The sequence below is a fragment of the Brachypodium distachyon genome, chromosome 4, assembly GCF_000005505.3.
Source record: "Brachypodium distachyon strain Bd21 chromosome 4, Brachypodium_distachyon_v3.0, whole genome shotgun sequence".
Taxonomy (NCBI): Eukaryota; Viridiplantae; Streptophyta; class Magnoliopsida; order Poales; family Poaceae; genus Brachypodium; species Brachypodium distachyon.
The window spans coordinates 667,404-692,071 of NC_016134.3; the positions used below are offsets into that span (position 1 = coordinate 667,404).

General features: G+C 41.8%; 2 protein-coding genes and 1 non-coding gene across 3 annotated transcripts; 1 reads left to right on the forward strand and 2 right to left on the reverse strand.

The window, feature by feature from the left end:
* Positions 1-7,848: 7,848 nt before the first annotated feature.
* On the reverse strand, positions 7,849-15,596 carry LOC100831489 (anaphase-promoting complex subunit 5). Its single transcript, XM_014902807.2, has 20 exons — positions 15,338-15,596; positions 14,615-14,774; positions 14,398-14,513; positions 14,048-14,291; positions 13,132-13,225; positions 12,960-13,038; positions 12,686-12,771; positions 12,068-12,200; positions 11,922-11,954; positions 11,485-11,739; positions 11,103-11,180; positions 10,721-10,995; positions 10,104-10,163; positions 9,888-9,955; positions 9,671-9,776; positions 9,438-9,579; positions 9,091-9,189; positions 8,740-9,004; positions 8,594-8,661; positions 7,849-8,481 (listed from the first exon to the last, which is right to left on the reverse strand). Exons 1-20 carry the CDS (start codon positions 15,557-15,559, stop codon positions 8,326-8,328), a joined length of 2,739 nt encoding a protein of 912 aa, XP_014758293.1. The 5' UTR covers positions 15,560-15,596; the 3' UTR covers positions 7,849-8,325.
* Positions 15,597-16,745: 1,149 nt separating this feature from the next.
* Positions 16,746-19,853, reverse strand: LOC100831790 (phytoene synthase 2, chloroplastic). Its single transcript, XM_003579062.4, has 6 exons — positions 19,369-19,853; positions 18,440-18,490; positions 18,158-18,330; positions 17,823-18,058; positions 17,464-17,656; positions 16,746-17,340 (listed from the first exon to the last, which is right to left on the reverse strand). Exons 1-6 carry the CDS (start codon positions 19,748-19,750, stop codon positions 17,191-17,193), a joined length of 1,185 nt encoding a protein of 394 aa, XP_003579110.1. The 5' UTR covers positions 19,751-19,853; the 3' UTR covers positions 16,746-17,190.
* A 4,423-nt stretch (positions 19,854-24,276) lies between these two features.
* LOC112269017 lies at positions 24,277-24,438 on the forward strand. The gene has a single exon (XR_002960608.1). It is a non-coding gene; the product is annotated as a U1 spliceosomal RNA (small nuclear RNA).
* The last annotated feature ends 230 nt before the right edge of the window (positions 24,439-24,668 follow it).

Consider the following 24,668-nt stretch of genomic DNA (forward strand, 5'->3'; position numbering starts at 1 on the left):
CACATAAATATTTAAAACAATCATGTAATATACTTTTAATTCCGTCCGTAGCAACACACGTGTATTTAACTAGTGTGTGTGAAAAATCCCAATTTTTTATTGGACGGCAACAGGTTTTAAGAAGAAAATTAATCTAAGTATTTATTGCTACAGGATCCATCCATGATCCACGAATCACTCAAAGACTACAGCCTTCATGGTTTTTCAGATAGCGCGTTGATCAAATATCCCCAATCTGTTGAGTTTGGAGTTTGTACCAAGAATCAGCAAAGCCAACAGTGCACACAGTAACCGATGCTTCTTACAACTTCTGCAGCAAACTCATGCACCTAAAATTGACCATTGGATTAAGGTACGTGGATTGTCCATATGTACTTCGGGGTACTCTAAAAGACCTCACCACTTAGAGCCTGGTGTGTCCTCTAATCTTGCTCTCAGTCTATCATGAGTTTTTTATGCCATTAAACTTTGCCCAATTGTTTTGCCCCAAAGTTTATCGCCTCAAGTCACCTGGCTGCTCCAAACATCTGGTGCCCATATCAACAACCTTGATGTAATTATGCAAACTTCCTGATGCCTTTCAACTCCTTGAAAGAACAAGAAGAAGCACAGACCCCGCAATAGCTCTTCTGTGTACCGTTTCTTCAGGTCTCTCTCCATACTGCAGATGACAACGTACTCGGTAGTGCACTCCTTCTGAAATCTCATGATCGGCTCAAGAGTGTGATCTAATTGTGGTATTGTGGGGCTGTTGTTTCAGGTGTTGTCAAATTCCCTATGCCTTCCATGCTTATCACGTAAAGCATACAACAACGGCACATAATGAAGAGACGAGAGGAAAAATGTTTGGAGAAGACATGCCGTGAGCGAGCCAGAACTCTACATTATATATGGATTCTACGTACCGGTGTTGTGTGCCCGTGGCCCCAGCAATTAACGCCAGCCACGATGTACATGTGGTTTAGGCCGGATGAAGAACTATATGTACGTGTTTGAGGCACTAAATAGGGTAAGATGGAAAGAAGGTCAATAAGACATGAGAGGTGGGTGGACTAGATTAGAAAAGGAGCAAAATGGTCAATGAATTCAACTGATGAAAGAAACAAACTCTCTTGGAGGCTGCATTGTGAGATGTGCAAGATCATCGATCAACACTTATCATCTGGGATATGAACTAATATGCTCTCTAAATAGAAGCACAAGAGTAGACGCGATTGCTATATAACAGCGGAAAAGCTGAATGCCCTTGGCTGGCGGCGTGTCAAACTCAACCGTGTAATGGAGGATCATCCGTGACACACTCTCACGGACCATCCCAAGTTTTTTTTTTTAAGTTAAACTGTAAGAGTTGCGTGATTGCAGTCCGACACTATATAGATATATAATTTTTACAAAGTGAGACACAAAGTACGACCTTTGAGGATCGAACTCTGGTGGGCTGCTAGCACACCTGGCTGGCTGACCACCCAAGCTATGCTTGTTTCTCCATCCGAAGTTCTTTGAAGCAGCGTGGTGGGGATCGGAGACTAGTCCTGGAAGTTCGAACAACCGACTCGCTGAAATCTTGAAATTTTTTGATGCCTCCCATATCTACACGTATTGTTTTTGGAAACAAGTAAGCTGAAACTGGCTCGGAATCTCACTTTTATCTACATGGCACATTTGGGGCGTAAGGCAAAGGAACACTATATATGGATGAGAGTGACACAATCCAAGTTTATCTCACAGCTATTTACTTGATGACTGAGAGCAATGTAATCTAGTACTCCGTACATGAGAGGATACTTAAAGATTATTGGATCTATAATCGAAATAAAATGTAAACCTAAATGCACCGTGCCAATAAATATTTTTTCTATACATTTCTAGTCTCTGAATTACGCCATCAGCCTTATCTTTCTTTAACGATTTATATAAAGAGACAGAGACGTGCCTAGTTTATTTATAACTTGCTAGCAGTTCATCCAAGTCTGCAGCTGCAGGGACTTTCTTCCTCTGCCTGGCTAGAGGTGATCTTAACTCTCTATTTCACCATGGATCTCATGAGTCTCATGCCTGCTCACAACGTCTTGCCAACGGTACAAGCACCGTGTGTATATTTTCCAATACCTTCCATGCCTAACTGCCAAGTAAGCAAAACAATAACGAAGTGATAATGACAGAAACGAGAGAAAAAAAGTTTAGAGAAAAGGGAGAGGCGTAGAGTTGAAATGTGGGTAAGAAGAACTCCGATCCATATCTCATATATTAGAGTGAAAGGACAAGAGTAATACAGAGTAACGCCTATTACGGGGCATTGATCACGGTAGATAAAAAGGACTGAATCAGACAGGTAAGGTTGGTGGACAAGCTTGAGGCAGAGGAACTTGCCGGGCATTATTGACACAATGGAAATGGACACCCTTCCCAATCTCTACATGTGAGACAACCCTTACAACCTCGCATTGCGTGCAGTATGTTTTCATGGATCTATTTTGGCGTATTTTTTGCTGTTAAATTTAGTGTTAGATGGGCACATGGATGAAAATTTTCAAAAACATATATTTACATTCATTCTTAGACACAAAATACTGCAGTTCTGAATTAGAAAACACTAGATTGCAAAAGGGGCAAAAAAGTAAGTAAGATTAACTGACAAAGCGGAGAGAAAACATGAAACCATTCTTAGAAGAGAAGAGGCAAATCCTTGTGAGAAAATTGTCACGGTGAATTAGCTACTTCAATGGCCACGAGTAAAACTTAAATGGCGTAAACACTAGCACAATTTTCACAAATGGAGTGAGGGAAAGAAATCTTGTTGAATACGGTCATTTATGTCAAAACAAATAATCCAAATTATGGGGTAAAAAATGGAATTCGCTCTAGAAATATGGAAGCTGCTGATTATCGATTCAGTACAAGTTTAATATTGCCATGTGTTTCCAACTATGTAATTTGCATACCTCACACAGCCGTACTGAAAACACCATCAAGGATAAATTAAGGTGATTATCTTGCAAAAAAGGCTCACCATGTTGTCTTTCCTCAACAAGTTGTTGTTGGAACCTTCACGACCCCTCCCATTCTTATGAGTAATTGAGAACCAACCATGTGAAAACAATTATGTCTTATGTCACATTGAGTTTGGGTGGGAAGGAAAGACGTCTGAGAATGGATCACTTTGCTAGTGGTACAAGGACTAAGGAGGAGGAGGAAGTACCACTCTTATATTGGCACCAATGATTTATACTTCTTCCATTAAGGTAGAACGGTACAAAATAAAATGACTGAATTGTACAATGATGAAAAATGGTACGTAGCCACAAATCAGTGGTAGCTAGCTTTCATTTAGAAATCAGTAATTGTACAATGATGACAAATGGTACATAGCCACAAATTAGTGGTAGCGAGCTTTCATTTAGAAATCAGTAGCAGGGCTACATGATCGAGACAAAAGGAACTGGTCAATGAATTTGAATTGAACTGCCTCTTGCAAGTAACAATATGTGTCCAAGTTCAGGAACAAAAGAGTTAATGTGACAGAACTGAAAAACGATAAGCTTAAAACTTACAATATAGTTTAAATAATTAAGAATGCTACATGAAAAAGACACCAGTACCAAATAAATTTAAAATATCTTGAGAAAGCATGTTACCAATATTGCTAAATTTTAAAAGCGATAATCAAACTTAAGAACGTTTGCAATCACTCTGCAATTGACTGGCTTTGTCAAATGGAATCCAAGCATGATTCTATGATACATTGAGTGGCTTTCATCCCCATAATCCTGTTACATCCGGGAGGATGCACTCTGTTGTGAGGTACTCATGGTCTTGCAAGACATGAATCTGGGCAACCATAGATTGTCTTTGCTGTTGCATCTTTGATATGTTGCCGCACATGTTTGATCTTTTGAAGTTGTATCAGCTGTAGCAAACGTTGCTGGAAAATTTCTGATGCATCACGTTCCTACATGTATCTTTTTTTCGAAAAGGGGAAAACCCTTTGGCCTCTATATCGATTGATGCACACAGGCGAAGCTACATATAACTTTAGAAAGAGAAAAATGTGACATGTTGTTTGGACGTCAAAGCGATGTAAGGAGAGAATTAATCACTTGACATTGTAAGTATTATGTGAAGAGGAGCTATGATATATAAGGATCGGTGCACCTCCATTTATTATTAGGTACGTGCTTCAGTGACGTATGGTGCACTCACTGACATGTGGGCCCAGCACCACACGCCGATGTCTGTTAAGTCACTGGCCTTGCTAAAAAACACTATCGAGGATAAAGTAGATAATATCTTGCCAACAAGGATCAATGTGCTAAATCGAGACAATAAGATTAATTGAAATGGATGGTCTAGAATACCCGTGAGCGTATTAAAATTTCGCATGAACTGTACTCATGCAAGAGGACATAATCTGAATTAGTCTTTCTGCCAGACATAAGTACTATTAGTAGCAGGCGCCATGAGCTATAGATATGGCTTGAAAGATCAAACCATATGCATGTTTGTTTTCTTTTCGAAAAGGAGGTTGAAAACCCCAGCCTCTGCGTCACAATGATGCACAAATCCATTTTTATAAAATTATTCAAGCACCTAACGGAGCGAATACAACGACCAACCCAAAGCTGCCATCCTGGTTTACAACAACAAAATTTTGAAATTGGGTAATTGCCGGCAGATAAAGAAGACACAATTGAAGTGAGTCAATGGGTACATGAAATGAAATTGGTTGCCAAGCTGATGTGCTTGGTGAAACCACATGGCATCTTTGGCGTAGAACCTAAGCCCTGGTTGTCTTTCCTCAGCAAGTTGTTGTTCGGAACTTCACGACACCTTCCATTCCTATGAGTACCTAAGAACCAAACATATGAAAACAATATGTCACACTGAGTTTGCGTGGGAAGGAAAGTTGCATGAGGATGTATCACTTTGATAGTGGTATATATAAGAGGAGGAGGAATTCAAGTACGATTTATATTGACACTTATGGTTTATACTTCTTCCATTACAGAGGTTTTTTTAACAGTAAAAAGGCCTACACGTAGGTGATCAATTTGGATGATTTGAAGAAGAAAATTAATCACACTCCGCAATTAGTTAGTTTATTGCTATACGGCCCATCCATGACCGATCAATAACTCCAAGACTACAGTCCCCATGGTTTTACTCCTAGCGTTGATAATTATCCCCAATCTGATGAGTTTGGACGTTCACGAATCAAAGCCAACAAACTCTGCACCAAAGCAGCCAATGCTTCTTACGCCATTTGCAACAAGGTTCATCTAAAAAAACATTTGCAACAAGCTCACGCATAAAACTAAAAGACTCTGTTCTGGTAATTGAGCTACTGGATCGCTGACAAAATCTAGCGCAAAACCACGTCGCATTTACAACTTATGTAAGTGTACATTACTTAATACATATGTTTTATCATCTACCTTGATCCAAATATCGTGATTGGGACATAAGCTGGGTCCTGTGTATATCTCCCGTGTATAGGCCAACCTCCAATTTTGAGTCAATTTGTGAGCAACAGTTTTGAGCTAGCTAACAAGTCTCGAGTGGCCTCGAGGAGCAATCGCTGTTAACATGAGGGATAGGATATACTCCCTCCGATCCCAAATTGTTGTCGAAATATTACATGTATCTAGACGCTTTTTAAGAATAGATACATCCATATTTTTTCAAATTTAAGTCAAGAATTTAGGATCGGAGGGAGTATATGATAAATGGAAACGTGAGCCCAGCTCAGTTAATGGTCATGGCAAAAACAATTGGCACTTCCAAAACGAAAAACCACAAATGACGGAACATGTTGGAATGTTATATGCAATTGCATACTTTTGGCAATAATTTAAATTTTTTAGCCCACAGAAAAAGGTTAGTGTTGAGCTTTTTTTCGAAAAGAAAGAGAAGAAACGCAGACCCCGTAATATCTCTTGCTGCTGCTATGCCTCTGTCTCTACGCCGTAGATGTATAACGTACATGCTTGTCCAGTTCGTCTGAAATCTCACGATCGACTCAAGAGTGCGACCTGATTGTGGTATCGCAGGGCTTTTGTTTCAGGCGTTATCAAATTCCAATGCCTTCCATGCGTACAACGTAAGAACGACAAATGATGAAGAGACTGAGAGGAATTAATATTTTTGGAGAAGACATATGCCGTGAGTGATGAGCAATGACTATATTATACCGCTGGGCTGTGTGCCTGTACCGTAGTCACAGCAATGGCAGCGCCAGCCAACACCTCCAAACTACCACCTACTGGTGTGCTGAAGCTCATATACATGTGGTTTAGGATGAAGAACTACTGTATTTGAGGCACTAATAAATATGTTAGCTGGAAAGAACTTGGGTAGGATATGAGAGGTGGGTGTGCCAGATTGAAACAATTCAAAGCCAAACGGTCAATGAATTGATGTCTCATCCGAGAAAAATTTCGGTGTGCTTAACTTCTCATCCTGAGGTGCACACAGCTACCGTCTTATATATATAGTTTCATAAGAATGCTAATGAAAAAAAAACATCAATATCTAATGAATTACAAATATCTTGAGAAGGAAAATCTAAATAGTTATTTAGTTTATTGCTGCTATGTCGTCAAGACTTCAGGCTCCAAAGTTTGGGGCAAAAATTTAAATGAGGTAACTTCTGGAACAAGTTATATTAAATGGGATAAAAAAACAAATTTTTTGCTAAACTGGGTAAAAACTGTCAAAAAATGGAACTCAAGGGTAAAAAAAATGAAATTTATTCTTTTTTTTATGCCACGTTTTCCACATCTTGGGATCGATGGGCACCTGCAAGAAGCTTGAGATGGAGAGGCATTGGGTCCAGCAGCAATGTCCCTCGTCAAGCAAGTGCAAGTCCCCTCGTCATGCCCAACGAGATGTGAACAGTTATATGATAGGTGCTAGTAAAATTGCTACCTAAGACTTTTTGATGATGTGACATGTATTAACGAGGAGAGAGCGCAAGATTGTATGTAGATTATCATACAACCCATGCACAAGCTCCAAGGTCATGTGATGTGAGTGCAATATGTATATTCTCTCATTTGTATTGGAAACTTACATACACCTTATGGTTGTATGAATCATTGTGGTAGATGACATGAACAATTTTTCTTACAACCTAACATACAAATTGTTGACGATGCTCATGCCCTAATCTGATACAACTTAACATGGCCTAAAAATCTTTTAAATTCTTCACAGCTCAGCATGGTGGGTCGACCAGCTCTACATAGAAGCATTGTAGCACGGCTGGCCTTTGGAATAACGGATTTGCCAAAATCAAATGCCATCTTTCATGCTGCATACTGAATCAGATGAAGTTGCATCCGAGTAAGTAAAGGTTGCTGGAAATTTTTCGATGCCTTCCATGCCTACATGTAATTTGAGGAAAAAAAAAGGAATGTGACATGCTGTTTGGGTATCGGAGAGATGCAGGGGGGAGAATTAGTCACTTGGACACTTGGTAAGTACAGTAACTAAGTATCATGTGAGGAGGAATTGTGATATATATATAAGGGTGCTAAAGAGGATCGGTGTACCTCATCCATCATTAGATATGCAGTCTGGTAAAGCAGGTGGGCAGCCAATAAGAAAATAAAGTGACCGGATTGCATAATACGTGGCCATCTGGCAGCCAGGAGGAAATACTACAGGCAGAAATTGAAAGCCTACAACGGCACTGGATCGAGGCCAAGGTTGATCCATGTCCAGGGGGAGGATCCAAGGGGTGATTGGACTTCCCCTTATCAGCGGCCAGTGACCAAGAACATTCGACTTGGTTTCTACTAGTGTTAACCAGGTTACTGATTAATTCATGTGATTTCAGATGCAACATGATTTCAGTTATTGGCATGGTATGATGCATCACCTGAAAGGCGTTCGCTTTTACATCAGACGATGTCAAAAGTTTTAGCTAGTTAACCATTGTTTTGCAAGAATGGCAGATATACATTCAGTCGAGAGAAACCGATTTAAAATTACAACAATTAACACATGAGCATGTAATATTCCTTACTACATTGATTCTCCATCATGAAGCAAAACTGAATAATCTCCTGAACTTGTAACACGAACACATCAATGCCGGCCATGACTCAGCTAGCGACACATGTTCTCATAGAGTCTGTGTAGCATGTCGCCCTTCTGATGAACCGTGCTAAGCTTCAGCCAGTCTGCACGTTGAGTTATCAACGAGGCGGCCTTGCAAAGCAAGTCAGGAAGGGGTCACACTAACTTTGTTGCCTAGTCGTGTCGGCCTGTCAGTATCCGCCATACAAGGATGCATCTTGCAATCTACTCCTTGACTCTGCAACCTCAGTAAGCGAGTGAAACATCCTCGTTGTGCGGGTTCTCAAGAGCGGTGACGTGCTCCTTGAAGCAAGCCGCGGCTTCCTCCCTCTCGACTTCCTTGCCCAGATGGTTATATGTCATCGCCTTCAGATAGTACGCCTCTGCTGCCATCTCGTGGTACTGCATATCACAAAGGATTTTAAGTTGCATGAGATGTTATAATCATTTTTTGTGATTCTGGAGTTGATCCCGGCAATGTCTCCAGGAAAATGTTGGAGAACCATCAGCTAACCTCTAAAACCTGCAGATCTTCGGCCGCTTGGTTTAGAGGATCCAGAACAGCACAAGGATCTTCAGAAACTGTCATGATAGCAGAATGACCATCAAACAAAGACTGAAGTAAGAAGTGCGTGAATACGAAAACATCTCAAGATTTACCTGTAAATTCTGGATCAGTTAAATGGCATTTTGCTAAGACTATCTGAGCTCGAGCACGCAGCTCTAGACCACCATGGCCAAGAATCATAGGAAGGCTTTGATAAACAAGACTCAAGGCCCTCTTCACATGGCTTGGTCCAAGAGCTAACCACAGTTCAGCAAGGGTAAGTGTGGCTGAAGCTTCGAGCAGATCCAAGTTAAATGATTTGCAGAACGATTGGCTGGCTAATGCGTAAGGTAGCCCAAGTACTGCATTGTCAGATTTCTAGGGGGAAAGCGGGAAGAATGTTAGTTCTGTCTGTGTAAGATTGAAATATATATTAGTCTTCAAACAAAAATTATGCGTCTTACTTTATGTATTTCAGCAAGTAATAAAAGAACACTTGCATTCTCTACTTGCATGTTGTACTTGTAGCATGTAGAGAAAAGAGTGTGTGCCACAATTGCTGCCTGCAAAAAGGAGACTAAAGTATTAGGGAATAAACCTTTTCTGTAAATTGTTGGACCAGCATGGTTGAAATGCTCATGAACCAGCAAATATGAAATAAAGCAAAAGAGGGAAGCGTGTTTGAATAAGGAGAAGGGGTAAATGCGTTCCAAATATGTTAATCCATTTGCATAGATGAAAGGTGAAAGTTCCAATAAAATGAGTAACATATGCTTCTGATTCAACTATAATAAGCAAGTAAATTCAGAACCTGGCTAAACTGTTTTGCGGCAAGTAGTGTGCGGGCACGTCGTAGACTAGCTTCAGTCTTTAGTTCAATGTCTACTCCACTGACAGAAGATGAGAGCACCCCAAATTCATCGCAAATTTGTTGCGCAACTCTCAGGTGTCCTCTAAATAGCTCAATTTTACACCAAATAATAACCGATCAGATTACGAACACGGAATGCAGTTGTTAAAAAAAGCAGAGAAACAGCTTTATACCGATGCAGGGCACGCTCATGTAGCAATTGCATTCTGAGAAGCTGGATGTTTGAATTTGTTGAGGATGGGAACTTCTCTTCGGTGAGTTTGAGAGCACAGAACGCCGCTGCAGATAATTGGATAATGTCCAGCCATTAGAAACAACACAGATACTTATTGGAGGCTATAGGCCTATATCACATGTATATGTTGGTGATACATATGGTTGGTAACTAACCTGAATATCCTTTGAAGACTGCTTGTTGTTGAATTAGCTTGACATATGCAAGTGACAGCTCTGATGAACTGTAAAGGAAAATACAATACTATCACATAGCCATATTAGCAAAGTATCAAGATGATTTTTAAGCTAGAGCTTTACATGGAACAGAAAAATCATGTACACAAAGTTGTAAGTGATTAAGATGATCGGTAGACTTTCACTAGGTTCTACCTTGCAGCATCAGCAAAGCAGGTTGCATAGACCAAAGCATTCATTCGAACCATCGGAGCACTGTGAAAGGGTTAACCAACATCAGTTTACTAGAAAGGATACAGATAGCAAGTTGGCAAGAAAGGAGACAAGATGAAGTTCACACCAAAATATGATTCGATATAACTTCAAGTAACAATGTGATGGAGAAAAACATCAGTGGAAAAGTTGGCAACGAATGAGACAAGCAAAGGACTCATGTAGCAAGGGACGATTTTCAAGAGGCTAAAGAAGACCACAGGGTTGCATTAAAGCTACATAACACTATGATTCTTGAAGGCGTTACGCACATAGGACAAGTGTAGAACAGAGAGCAGGGCCAACACCCTGCTATTTAGCATAACACTTAACTGTAATAATCCATAATCCAACAGCATGCGACCTAAGTATTTGCACTTCCCAATTTGAGACACTTGGTCATTGCTTATCCAGCAGACCAGCAGTCCCCCCCCCCCCCCCCCACCCACCCACCCACGACCACAATACTGTGCCAAGCTGGAAAAATCAGCACACAGCCTGCAATTTCTGCTATGAAAATGTGTTTTTGTTGTGAATATAAAAAGAGAACAGGTAAGTACCTTCCATAGTGCTCCCAGGCAGTGGCCCTCATCAAATATGTTGAGCCAGCTAATTGCAATACTGATGTGGGTATTGGGCTTGGTTGTGCATGAAAGTGGAAATTATCGAAGTCGTTTGTAAGCAGTTTTCTAGATTTTGTCGAGCTGCTACACCAAGAACTGGAAGCAGCAGACAGATTCCTAAGCCAGGAGGTACTAAAACTACCATTATCATTTGAAGTTGATAAACCATCCGTGCCAAAGTCAGACAATACGTGGGAACTTAATCTCAAGTTCTGCAATAAAATATAAGACAAAAAAAATTAATTTAGAAGCAAACAAATACATCCTCTGTATCGAGGATGGTTGTGATATTATTTAGTACAGAGTAAGTGCGACATACCTTGAAGACATCTGCAGGACATGTTCTAAGCTTTGTAGAAGCATTAGGGCCAAAGGATACCAATGGCCTTTGGACATGCTGATAAGCCAAGGTTCACAGTCAGAAAATAAAAAAAGATCAACATGGATGCACCAAATTAAAACATATGAGTATGTTATGTATTAGAAGTCCTCTAGCCTTGTCAAGATCAAATAGCTAATCCCAGACACAGAGATAAATAAATCCACAACTACCCTGTACGTTAAAAGTTGCGATGCGATGTCTGATCACTGACATTAGTAGGCAGCATACACAAGCAGGAAGATGTAAAGAAACTTAAGCATGGCTAAGTTACAAGAATTAAGAGATCTTAAAGTCAAATAATACCAAACCAAGATCTTACCTTCAGATTAAATTTTGCAAGAGAGATGTGATTGAAGGATAGTAAGCTTGTAAGTTTCAACATATCAGCTCTCTTAAGCGATCGCTTCAAAAGAACAAGCAACTGCTGCTGAATGGACAATGGAGTGCCTAGTCCAATATTGTTTCCAAGTGAATATGGCGAACCAATTATTCCAACTGCGTTTGATATTCCTATCTTTGACAGCAGATTGGAAATGGCTCCTAATATATATGCAAGGCATGAATCATCATTGTTCTGAAACAAAAAATTATAGTATCTCAGTATCTGTTTAGAAGCCAACTGACGAGCAGCTTGCATTAATATTTAAATATCTCTAGAAAACCGAACATATATGCAAGGAATGGATCATCTTTTTTTCTTTCTAAAATGGTTGGATGCAATTATATTTGAGAAAGACACCAGTTTAGTACACTAACCATTTGAGAAACACGCACTGCTTCTGTGAATGCCTGGAACGAAGCAACCCAGCAGAACAATAATCAATGTGCAGTATTGAAACAAATAGGTCAATGGACTGATAGGCTGATAGCAGAAAACAAGAAAAATCAATACCTTATATTACCTCTAGGGCTTTCTTCGGATGTCCGAAGTGGCAATGCAAGTTGCCTAAGCAAAGAAGAGCACTCTCATACTTTCCAACAATAACATCTTGGAATTGAGACAAAGAACGACTAAAAAGTCCTTGCATCCCTGCACTATACCATCCATAAAGCATACCAGTTAAGAACAAACTTACAAGAGGTAGGATAATAAAAGGGACGCACTAGTGAATGAAGTAGTCTTTTGGTGGTTCTCTTTCGTTTATATGCTTCAACAGTCTAGATACATAACAATAGTAGGCGGATATATCAGCATGTAACATTACCACAATTCAATCCATCTCAGTAAGTGGAAACCTCAAAAAGTGCAGAATTCTCAAGCAATAACAGAAAGGGACATAGGGTCCTTGCAGCCAGTTGAGAACAGCTAGATGCTTTACATTCCTTAAAGGCATTGATTAACTTTAAAAAGTGTTGTCAGTCCCATCAGGTGTTTGCTTAAGTGTACAGAACAGGTGTCAAAACATCAAGCACTAACAGCAATGAGCTGGTAGCTAATGCTCAACATAACATTCAATCATGTAAGAACGTGGTCAAAACATCAAACACTCCCATAGTACGACCGGGGCTATGGGACTGACCTGTAATCAAAATAGCGGTGAAGATTGTCTAGCGATGCAACATAGTCATCATGGCTAACAGCATTCAAGTATTGCAAGAATTGGACCTGACAGATAGAACAAGGGTAAGAAATAAACCAAAAGAATTGAGACTGTTAACTGTCGTGCATAGTTGTACGAGATGTAAAGTACTCCCTCCGATCCTAAATTCTTGTCGTGGTTTTAGTTCAAATTTGTACTAAAACCACGACAAGAATTTAGGATCGGAGGAATATTTTACTGTGCCATAACTTACACGATGAAGCTCTGGGGCTAACGTCTGAAGCTGCGTCATAGTGGCATTAAATGAATTCAAAGGCACTGAGCTGGGATCCCTGGGAAAAAGAGCTGTGTTTATTCTTTAGTTTTCAAAACGTGCTACAAGTTTATGTACTATTAGCTGATTAATTGTAAGAAACGATGCTCACTTCTCAAGAATATCAGCTTGCTGGTTAAGATATGCCTCTAATTGCCACCTTGATCTCAGACAAGTTGGGTTATCATCTGCTTTGAAAATATTGGCTAGCAAAACAAGACATAAATACTTCTCAATAAATATATTTGATCATTTGACATCCCGGTAAAACCCAAATAAAGTGCATATGGTATTGTCAATGTCAAACAAATAATCAGGTAAAAATCATTCACTGTTTAGGTACAAAAATAACCAGCATGCATATAAAATAAAAGGTCCACCAATAATAATTGTGGTGGGTTTCATTTTGTAGTATTTTAAATCGCGATTCATAGATAATGTAAGTGGCAAATGCTTCACTTTTCAGCATACAAATGTCATTAGAAAAAGAAGCATGGAGTTGAAGCCGCAGAGACTGTTATTACTATAAATCATATCACAAAAAAATAAAGTGTAACAATTGTAACCCAAGTAGATGGCATTATTCAATGACACTTGTCTAGAGGTAATAGGTTCATGCTAGCGTGCATTTTTCTAATGACAGATGTTAAGACAGCAATTCAAGCTCAGATTAAAAAACAACTTACTCAAAAATCACAATGGATATGTTTTCTGACATTAATATCAATACTAGTTCAGATAGTGGATAGCTCTTTTCAGACCAATAATACAGCACAAAAATAAGTTGACTTGATGCCAAACTATGAAATAGCTTCTCTTCCAAGTAGTTGCACTTGTTGCGTTCCCTTTTATTTTGGTGGCAGATGATTCTAAAAATTCTAGTGTGCCTTATTCTTCCTTAAACATACCAGCTATAACTACACGGTGAGATTTTGTTGTTCACAGCTTTACTTGGCATCTTAAAATAACTACACGGTCACATAAAGATTAAAATAAAATTAGGTTAGAGGGTTTAGGGTTCAGTTCACCTTCATCAAAATTATGGAGTGTGGTTGGTGCATGGATTAGAGATGAAGAGCTCTCTCCCATATGGCTCTCAGTGGCATAACCTTGACTGTATTTGTCAAACATGCCAGCACTAACACCTATATCTGCATCCATCAGGTCGCTCATTTCCATTTCACTGTTAAAGTCCTCGTCTTCTGCCAAATCATATGAAGTGTCAGCAGAGCTACAGTACACCACAAGATTTGCTAACAGATGGCAGACACCCTACAAGAATTTCGGCAAATTCACTTAGTACCCTAAATAAGAAAAGAGAACGGCATATCATTATCAAAGAACAAGAGCTGTGAATGCACTGGTCTACTTTTAGCACCTCGAAAGTCATTGAATTGAAGGCAAGTATACAGCAACGAAGGAAAACACCAAGCTGGCTATTAGGGTCCAGAAATTCATCTTCCACATTTGCACCGTCCGGTGAAGTGAGAACACCTGACAAAAATTATCGCAGGTCAAGCTGTCTATTTGGGAGACTTATTAAGCAGAAAATACAAAGGACTTAACCCATCCATACTGCAAATGCAAAATCTCACCTCTTAGTTTATCAAAAAAGTTGAACAGATCATCTGGTGAGTTAAGCCCTGTCAGTGTAGTTGTCAGCTGATCACAGAGCCAACCATTAGCTAAATCATCTACCGCCTTCAACTGCCTTAAAAGCTCGTCCAATGGCGGTTCCAGAAAATCCTCGCATGACTACAAGAATAAGTTACAACGTGTATGAGTGGACTGAAATGCAAGGCAATGATTCGAAGAATACGGAACATATGATCAATAATAAATGTATCAATGAACACTCTGGAGCTTACATCCACACTGAATATATCAACAACATTTCAGTTGCAAAACTATAGTGATAACATGGTTACATCATCTGCTAAGTTTAGCATACGGACTAAACCAGTTACAGAGAAAGCGCAGCAACAAGCAAACAATATCAAGTTAACTCACTAAGAACCGATACTTTATCATATAGCAGGTACAGAACCACCACATCTTTGTATCTGCTAGGCACCAGATGCATAGATAATTCACCCGCACGAGTTGAGTACCCCCACACAACATTTCCATTGCTAATTAGCGTAAGCAAGCTGAACTAGAGGGAATGGTAACGCTAATCCAGACACGATTAAGGGCGCCCCCAATCTGAAGCACAACATCACGGACAAGCGCCAATGGTAGTTAGCAGGCAGCGAGCACACGACAGTGGCAGCAGACAAGGGCCTGGGAATAGGGGGAGCGAGGAGTAGCGTGCGTACGCGGGTGAGGGAGAAGAGGAAGAGCCCGAGGCGGTTGTGGTGGGCGACGGACTCGAACGGGAACGGCGGGCCCGCCTGCGCCTGCTGCCCCGACGGTGCGAAGACCTGCACGAGGTGGCACAGCGCCATCTTGTGCGGCGTCAGCTCCAGCAGCACCCCACCGCCGCCGCGCGCGGGTCCTCCCTCCTTCGCCCCCGCGCCGACCCCCGCGAACACGTTCATGGCGCCCCGCCCGCCGCCGCCGGAGACGACGAGGGTTTTGAATTTTTTGGCTGCGAAGTGGGGGGGCGAGTGAGCTTTGTCTTTTCTTTTCTTTTTGAGGGAAATGAAAGCTCTCGGGAAAGAGAAGTGGGCCGGAAATAGCCGATAGGCCTTCGAATTAATCTTGCTAATTTTGGCGGCCCATTTACATGGGCCATATTAGTACATTACCCTGGGCTTTCTTGTATGTTTTTTTTTATTTCCGTTCTACCACATCTTGCTCCATTCTTTTTCGGGGCAAGTGTTCACCAATTTTTCGTTGATAGGAACCAAATACAACTATGTTGAGATGAGTTCTGGAATTTTTAGCTAGTTACATAAATCTCCTACCCAAAAGGTGAAAGGCGACACGGTCATTGTTGACGACAATGGCTAGATTTTACATAGTTTCTTTGTGTGGGTTTATTCATCCGCATTTTGGTATATTTGGCTTGTTCTCAAAATATATCATGCCAATTTTTTAGCCATGACCAAAACTTATGGGCACACAAAAAGCTAGCCAAATTTTTGGCATCTTAAGTTGGGGCTCAATCCAAAAACACACTTTAGCTCCGAGAACAGAGAATTCTGCGTCCAGAACTTTTTGGTGGTACATATACATTGCATACATTTACAATGTGTTCATTTCTATGATAGAATGGGCAGCAATGCTCCTGCCATCCATTTCAACATTAAAAGAAAGGCGACGGCACAATGCCGAAAAACAAATTAGTGGCAAACAACAACCTAAAAAAAGAAAATCGAACGATAATCCAATTTTGCACGGTGTGCCCAGACATGGACAACCAGACAACAGCAGATAATACACATACAAGTCACCAGCACAGCAAAATCAACATGACAGCGAACGGAACCAAAAGGCAGTTCGGCTTCTCCCTTTTCTCTTTTTGTCCCATGTTTGCTAGCACTCCTCCAGTAGCATATACCGTACCCTCTACCTATCCAACCCATATCATCACAGGCTGTTGTGGTTCACACACACTTCAGGCCTCACTAGTGGTGCTGCAGCCTGCAGCTAGGAGGAGACATGTGGCTCTCATTCTTCAGAGTTTCTATCACAAGATACCACATCAATTCTTCAGAGTTCATCACCAGATGCCACAGTTGGCCATCACTTGCCAAGATCACCATCGATCAGTTCACAAACTCAAGATTAAGACGGTTTATTGACGACTCCGTGATTAACTCATTAGTCATATGTATATATAACAGCATCTGGACATAAAAAAGGCTGGAGCACTACTCATCTATGGTTTCACTGATGTTGGCTTGGCTATGCCAGGACTTTGATGTATATGTAACAAGAAAGCTTGTACAACGCAGGTGAACTATGACTGAGTCCTAACTATGGTTCTTCTCTCCTGAAAAAGTGATGGTTCTTGAATTGTGATTTGATTTGATTTGATTCTCCTCCGTGTCGATAAACAAGGGTTCAGTGCTGTTGGACCTAGAATCAGCCCCTTGAACTAAATACTGTGGCAGGCCTATGGCAAACAGCCAGCTGACTTATATATACAACAACGGAAGTAAAAAATAAATGCATGGAGAAAGGGAAGAAGGAAAAAGAAAATCTGATCTAGGAATTGCTTTGCTCATGATGAAACAGCCGCCCTCGCATATGCGACCGGTAAGGACAGTAGCTTCTTCGCCTTGCCTACATAAGCACGCTTGGTGAAGTTGTTGTAGTCGTTTGCTTCGATGGCATCCAGGATCTGCCTGTACAGCCATAACGATGCTAGAACCTGCGAGCATAGAATAGTCCAAATGGTGTACTGTGTCAATTGCTTGCAAAACGCCAGTTTACTCAATATTTTGTTTTTACTGACAGAAATGTTAAGAGTGAAGAATTATGCAGCCACCCATACCGGCCATCTGCTCGCGGAGTCTAGATGCATGACGCCTTCCTCGGCCTCATCAAAGAACAACCTGGCGCGCTGAATTTGGCCTTTCATGAATCTCCTCCATTTATCGGTCACTTTCCCTCTGAATATGTCCTCTTCTGTCAGTCCCGCTTGTGCCAATTCGTCCAGTGGAAGGTATATTCTCCCCCTCCTCGCGCTGAAATTCCATCCACAAAGACAAACACATTAGGTTACAAATTTACAACAGAACAAAAGAAAAAGAAAAATTCTTCAGAGTGGCAAGTTAGCCTGACAAATAGATAGAGTATAAACAACTGAGACAAGAATATGCTTGATGCGAAAGGGAGTAAATTGGTACTTACTCTTCTCCTACATCTCTGAGAATGTTCGTCAGTTGGTTGGCAATGCCAAGAGCTAGTGCGGCATTGTAGACAGTCTCTGCAGAGGCCTTTGAGTCTGGAGCTATGCCCATCACCGGCACTGTCATGAGACCAACAGTACCAGCGACATAGTAGCAGTAGAGGTAAAGCTCATCAAAGCTCTTGTACCTTGACTTCCACAAGTCAAGCCTCATTCCTTCAATCATGTCTCTGAATGGCTGAAAACATCAGAAAATTTTAGATTGCTAATTTAATGTTTAGTAACTTCTCAATAGAATTTCATACATGCTACAGTAAACCTGTGCTGCCAATTTTACCTGGATATCAATTGGAAACTTTGACGCTGTGTCTGAGAGGGCTGCGTCGTACATATCATACGGGCGGCCTTCAAAGAGATCTTCTAATCTCTTCTCCCACCGATCAAGTGCCTTTGGTGTGATATAAGATGAGTTAGGACCATCCACTAGCTCATCAGTTCTTCTGCACCATACTGCAAAAAGGTCAAAAATTAAAATATTACTTAAAGAGTAAATAAGATCACAAGCAACAAGTTTATGTCCATAATTCCATAAATAACAAAATATGTAAATCATCCATACCATAGATCGCCCAAACAGCCTTGCGCCTTTCAGGAGTCATGAGTTGTGTACCTGAAAGGTAATTCCACAAAAACAAAATCTTTGAGAAACTATAAAAAAACTTATCATTAGCAATCAAGCAAGTGCTAGTTGTAAGCTCATAGGTTTATATCATAGAGAATGATTTCTCACAAGGTCAGAGGGAGATCCAAGTGGAAACAGAAACACAAAAGAAAATTAGGAAAAGAATAAAAGCCCATAGATTGTTGTGATCAAGCTCATGCATCTCCACATCATCTGAATGGACCAACCAGTCCAGCCATCCTGACCCCAATCAATAAATCTTGGGTCAAAGAAAAGAACACTGCCTTTAATGATCATCCCCCTGACATACCAAGCACCCACGTGCTTACCTATCAAAGTCGGCAAGTACTTATTTTTTATGCACATGTACAGTTGCTGTTTAGAGTTTTGGACTTAGATAACCATCAGGCTGGTTTGACTCGTCGCTTGCACACCAGTTTGCTGAACAATCATCTCTCATGAAAAGTCACGAATATTTTGACCACGTGTGTAAGCACGAGTACTTTCTGTATTAGCATGCAAAATCAGGAGCGATCATGTTACACACTGTCTATTCATGGATTTTACCCTCAGTTGCTACCCTTGCAACCCTGAAACTTTGTGCCACAACCTAAACGAGTTTTTAGGTAGTGACAACTGACAATACCAGAAATTCGATGCCACCTCTGTATTAATTTCCATTCCCAGCAGACCCTGCCGTGTGATTTAATCCGCGTATTTGCTTTGCCCAAGAAGAATAAACAATCTATTGTACAAACGAGATGATCCCGTGGGTTATACTTCATTATCCAGTAGGCAGCCAGTCAGTGGTCACTGATGGCAAAAATGAGAGATAGAGCGAGAGAGGGGATGTGTGCAGGGCTCACCGAGGTAGAAGGTCTTGGCGTACTCGGCGCAGACCTCGCCGCATCGTTCGTAGGCGTCGCCGAGGAGTCCCCATCCGAGCTCGGCGTCGTCCACCTCCTCCTCCCGCCACCGCCGCCTCCCTTTACCAGCCGCGGCCTCCCTCGTCCCGCTCCCCTGCAGCGCCGCCTGCCGCAGCACCACCTCGTACACCGCCTCCTCCGCCGCCGTCCTCCCCGCGGCCGCCGCCGCCGCCAGGCTTGCCCTCGCGAGGACGCCCCTCCTCCCGGTGGTGGCGGTGGGGAGCAGGCCGTGGGCGAGGGCGCTCCTCCGCCACCTCCGCTGCTGGTGGCCGTGGGCGTGGTGCGGCCTGCAGGGCGTGTACACGGCGGACGACCCCGCCATGGGTGGATTGGATCCGGTGGCGCTGCTAGAGATCGCGCGCGCGCCGTGGAGGAGGAAGGGGTGTGTGGCTGGCTGGGGCTCTCTCCTCTGGAGCTCTTGTGGGTTGGATGATGGGTGGTGGGTTTTAAATGGGGCTCGAGTCTCTGGTTCCAACGTGGAAGACGACGACTGACGACGTGGACCCGCGCAGCCCAAGCAACGGAAAGCCTTCTTTATTTTCTACTCCTGTGAATGAATCCTTTACAAGAAAACAAAGCTGCCACCGGTTAAAAAGATGCACGGCGCTCCCAAAAAACGCTGCGATAAAACTTGAGCCCTTTTTGATTCAAAAAAACTTGGGCCCTTTCTCGTATCGAACTTTTGGCCGGATTTTATCCGGTTGAATTTGAATTCTGAAATCATAAACAAGCGTGCTCATATGCCACGTTGACTCGTAGGACGTGTTTTCGGAGCGGGACTAGGGTTTTAGGAACAGGAGCAATTTCATGAGGTTTCAGATTCAATTCGTGTACCAAATCATATGCGAGCCAAACAAAAAATGGTTTCTGAAAGCACGTCGGCCCAGACGATGGGAGCCAAACGAGCCATCTGAGAATCATAACATCTTAACGACGTCCGTCTCCCAAGGCTGTCGCAGCCTTGAACAAGTCCTCTGTTGGTTGCTCTGAGCAGCCAGCAAACTAAGCCACCGTGCCTTCTTGCATGCCACGTCGTCGAGCACCACACGCACCATCATATTTGTACATGTACTCCTATTTGACACTGATGATTAATATTCGAGCCATCACGTTAATTAATGTGTTGGCTGCATCTATCCGATGCATATGCATGCGTCCATGTGCTTTGATGTGGTGTGAAGCAGACAAGGAGAACGGATCCCTGAGAAGAGATACGATCTTAATCGCATGTTACTGTTTAATTATACACGCCATTCTATAATTCGATGTGTTAATTTGATTTCAATATATATATGTGTATAAAAACATCTGAACAATTACAACACCAAACTGACAATATATACCATGTGGCCAATGATGGGTAGTACGGGTATTTGTATATAAATTTGATTTTTCAATATATATGTACTGTATAAAAAGATCTGAACAATTACAACACAAAACTGACTATATATACCAAGTGGACAATGATGGGTAGCAGGGGTATCTGTATATAAATTTGATTGAGAAAGTATATAATTAATCTAGCTAGCTTGAGATTGCTAAATGATGGGCACGGAGGGGTATGTATTAATATGCATGATGCTACGTGGATGCATGATGGACTATCTCTACCTTTTTATATAATCATATCATCACTTAACTAGCTTGCTAATTAATCATATGGCTTCATTATTGGTTGCGGCTTGATATATAGCAACAAATACTTAGCGCCAGAAAGCCACCTCGCAACACTTCGTAGAATCCTGAACTCCCAAGATCCGTGTCAGGCCATCTATTGGATCGTGATGACGCGAGTCGATCACAATGTGTCTATCAATTTCAACAATATAAACAATGTAATTTACTGAGGTGGTAGAATATGGACGTACGTATATTTATTTGAAGTAAGCATATATGCTAGTGATGTAAGATGATGAATATTAGTTTTCAGTGCAAAATGTAATTAAATTGTTTTCAGCGGCGGAGCGCGGCGCCTGGAGGAGCAAAAGTCGGCCCCTACGCACCATCTTTCTCCACCCGTGCCGGATCTGAGCCGCCCTTCTCTTCTCTCCTCTGCAGATCGGCCTTCTCCTTCGTAAGTTTCTACTGTATGCAATTGGAAAAAAAATCATGGCTAGCATAATTATATGCTAGCCATGAGCTTTTTTTTAATTACGCTAAAAAATCATCAGTGTCGGTTCCTAAGGAACGACCGACACTAATGAGTTGCACATCAGTAACGGGCAGGCCGCCCGTCACTGATGTACACTGATGTGGGGTACATCAGTGACGGCCTGCCTGCCTGTTACTGATAGCCATTTTCGACCGTTACCGATGAGCGTTTTTGTAGTAGTGTATGCTAGTGATGTAAGATGATGAATATTAGTTTACAGTGCAAAATGTAATTAAATTGTTTTCAAGATATTCAGGCCGTGTTTGCATGATAAACTTATGTTGTATTGGGCTGGCCGGCCAATTAGCAGGAACCGTGCGAAGATACAAGACGACCCGAGAATTAACAAGATGAGACGGCTCAAGAGAGCTGATGCATGAGAAAGCTCCTAGAGTTGGCTAGTTAGCGGAAATCCATCGACTAGGGACAACCCAAAATTAACAAGATGTGATGGCTTAAGAGAGTGGCCGGATACACATGACAAAGCACCTAGATTCGACTAGTAAGTAGTAATTAGCGAGAACCGTGGGAGGATCCAACGACCAGGGACGAGCCAAACACAATAGGACGGCTCAGTAGAGTGGATGCATGCATGTGAGGATCCAACGGTGTCCATTTTTAATGTCTAAAATAAAAATAATTAAGTGGTTTTCCACGAACGAAGACACGCATAGTTAATTATAGGAGTGACGATGCGATCGAAGCAATGGTTAATTGAACTTGTATCAGTAAACTAATTAAGCTAGCTAGCTATGTTGCTGTTACAGACACCTCGTAACTAGCTAAGGCCTGCATGTCTTATAGTATTACTTGAGAGGGTAACTAGGTATGCTTTATTTATTTACATTACATTACATTGCCATGAACCAGGTACTAGTGAGATCGATAACATGTGATGATAAGGTTAAGGCCAATCGAGTGGACGGACAAGCTTACAAGTGGCTTCCATCGGATCTCTCTTGGTTCCTCGTCTTGTGTGTTTTCACACTCTCTTTTCCTTGTCGTTTTAGAAGGAAAGAGCAAAAGGTTGAAAAAGACATGTCATAGGTGACCACGTCAATGTCCAACGCAATTGGCACAAGGGCAAGAAAGATTGAACGCTTTTGGTCCGCACGATCCAGCCGGCTGTGGGTTCTACCACGTCGATCGCCGGCTGGCCGTGTTCCCGGCACAAGGTTTCGATTCGGGCAGCTAACTCTTTCCACGGATGCCGTTACTCCGGTGACACCGTAGGTTTTTCTTCATCAATCAACATGTGGCATTTGTTTTCTCTCTTTCGAAAATGAATGTGCGAGAGAAAAATGAATTTGAACCTCTGATGGCATATGTTTGACGAACTAATTAAGGCCGGTTATATATATGCACGATCTGGTTTTCTAAAACATATCGTACATCGTCCTGTAATTTTCCATTTTGATCATAAGAGAAATGTCGCTACCGTTTAAGAGATCAACGAGAGGTTTCGGCCAACTTATACCAGGTTCCAAAATCCAAATAACGAGCTTTGAACTAGCAAGAATTCGATCGAGACCTTTATTGCGTGTGCATAGGATACCACGCACTTCACGAATATATATTCCTTGTGTCGATTGATTGTACATATGTGCACGAAGCGCTTCGAACTATCAGATTGCCATTTGGACACCAGGGTGACATATATACTCACAGAACACAGATATATACGTCAGATGTTTGGTTTTAATTGACACACCAGCTTAATTAATTAAACCCACAACTCTTGACCGTTATTCTTCATGCCAAATTCGTAGAGTTTAGTGGAAAAAAATAATACTGTGATGTTCTTGCAAACAATAATTCCCATATATATAGACCCAAATCTGACGACAGCATTTTCGTCTGACCAATCCCAAAGCAGCATCAGGGACGTCGAGTTGGCTTCTAGAATGAATCCCGTTCAGGCCACTCGCTCTAGTGTTGCTACACGTAACTCCGACAGCCTCTCAATCTCGCAATAGTATTAGCAAACTAACCTGAAAAGATCGATCAGCATATATAGTACTACTACTCTCGTAATCAGCACTGATATATCCATCCAAATCACTGAGCTAATAGTACTTGATTGACCAGATCGATGACAGTCCGGGACAAAATTTGAGGGGCGTACGGACGGCAGAATCGAGGTTCTGGGAATCTCTGATTACATCAAATGGCTCGCCAGAAACGGGTTTCAGATGAGCTCAAGTCGTTAGAATATTAATTAAGCTGCAAGAAGGGAACAAATTAGTCATCCGATTGATCGGCGGCTCTATCAGCATATATAGGTACATTCGTCATCAGCATCAAAGGCTGCGAGATGCCCTCTGGAAAAGGCTCCAATTTCACTCACTGTCGAGAAAAGCGAGTGCTTGATCTTTCTTCCCCGCAAAAAAAGGAAAAAAATGAAAAATTTGGATCTTTCTTAGGAGTTCCCTAGTGGCATATATTTTACTCTGGATGCTTATATAAAAGAAAAAGGAAATCGCACTCAGGTTACTGGGCCGAGACATCCACGAAAAGCCCACGACGAACAGACCCCACGATGATGCGACCCACACGGCCCACGGCGGGCCGCACGACACCAGGAAAGCACTCGTCTCATCATCGTTAAGACGTTTAGTACCACCTCTGCTGGTTAGAGGAGGCTGGGAGGAAGAGCTGGGCTATATAAGAAGCGCCTAGGGCGACGTTGGAAGGCACTTACCTGGACGGGGTCGACGGCTGATCAAGAAGGGCCGTGGCCTGGATCAATGGCTCACATTGCACTTGGTTGAGCACGTTGGTCTACCATCTCCCCAAGTGGGAGAGTGGACGTCGTAATTTGTGCTAGAGGGGGTACGCGTTCGCGCGGCCCCTGCCAATCTTTCAAAATTCAACTTTGGTCCCTCGTTGTTCAATGAAGTACCTGGCTGAAAATTCAACTTGGTCCCTTGATCCTCAATAAAGTCCCTGGTTATCTGTGCATTAAATACCGGTACGAGATTTGCTGGAGCTAGTTCGTTGATATTTTTCCAGTTTTTAATGTGGGGATCGGTCTTATTGATGATATTGCGTTGAAACGTTCGGCATACTGACTCATCCAACTTGA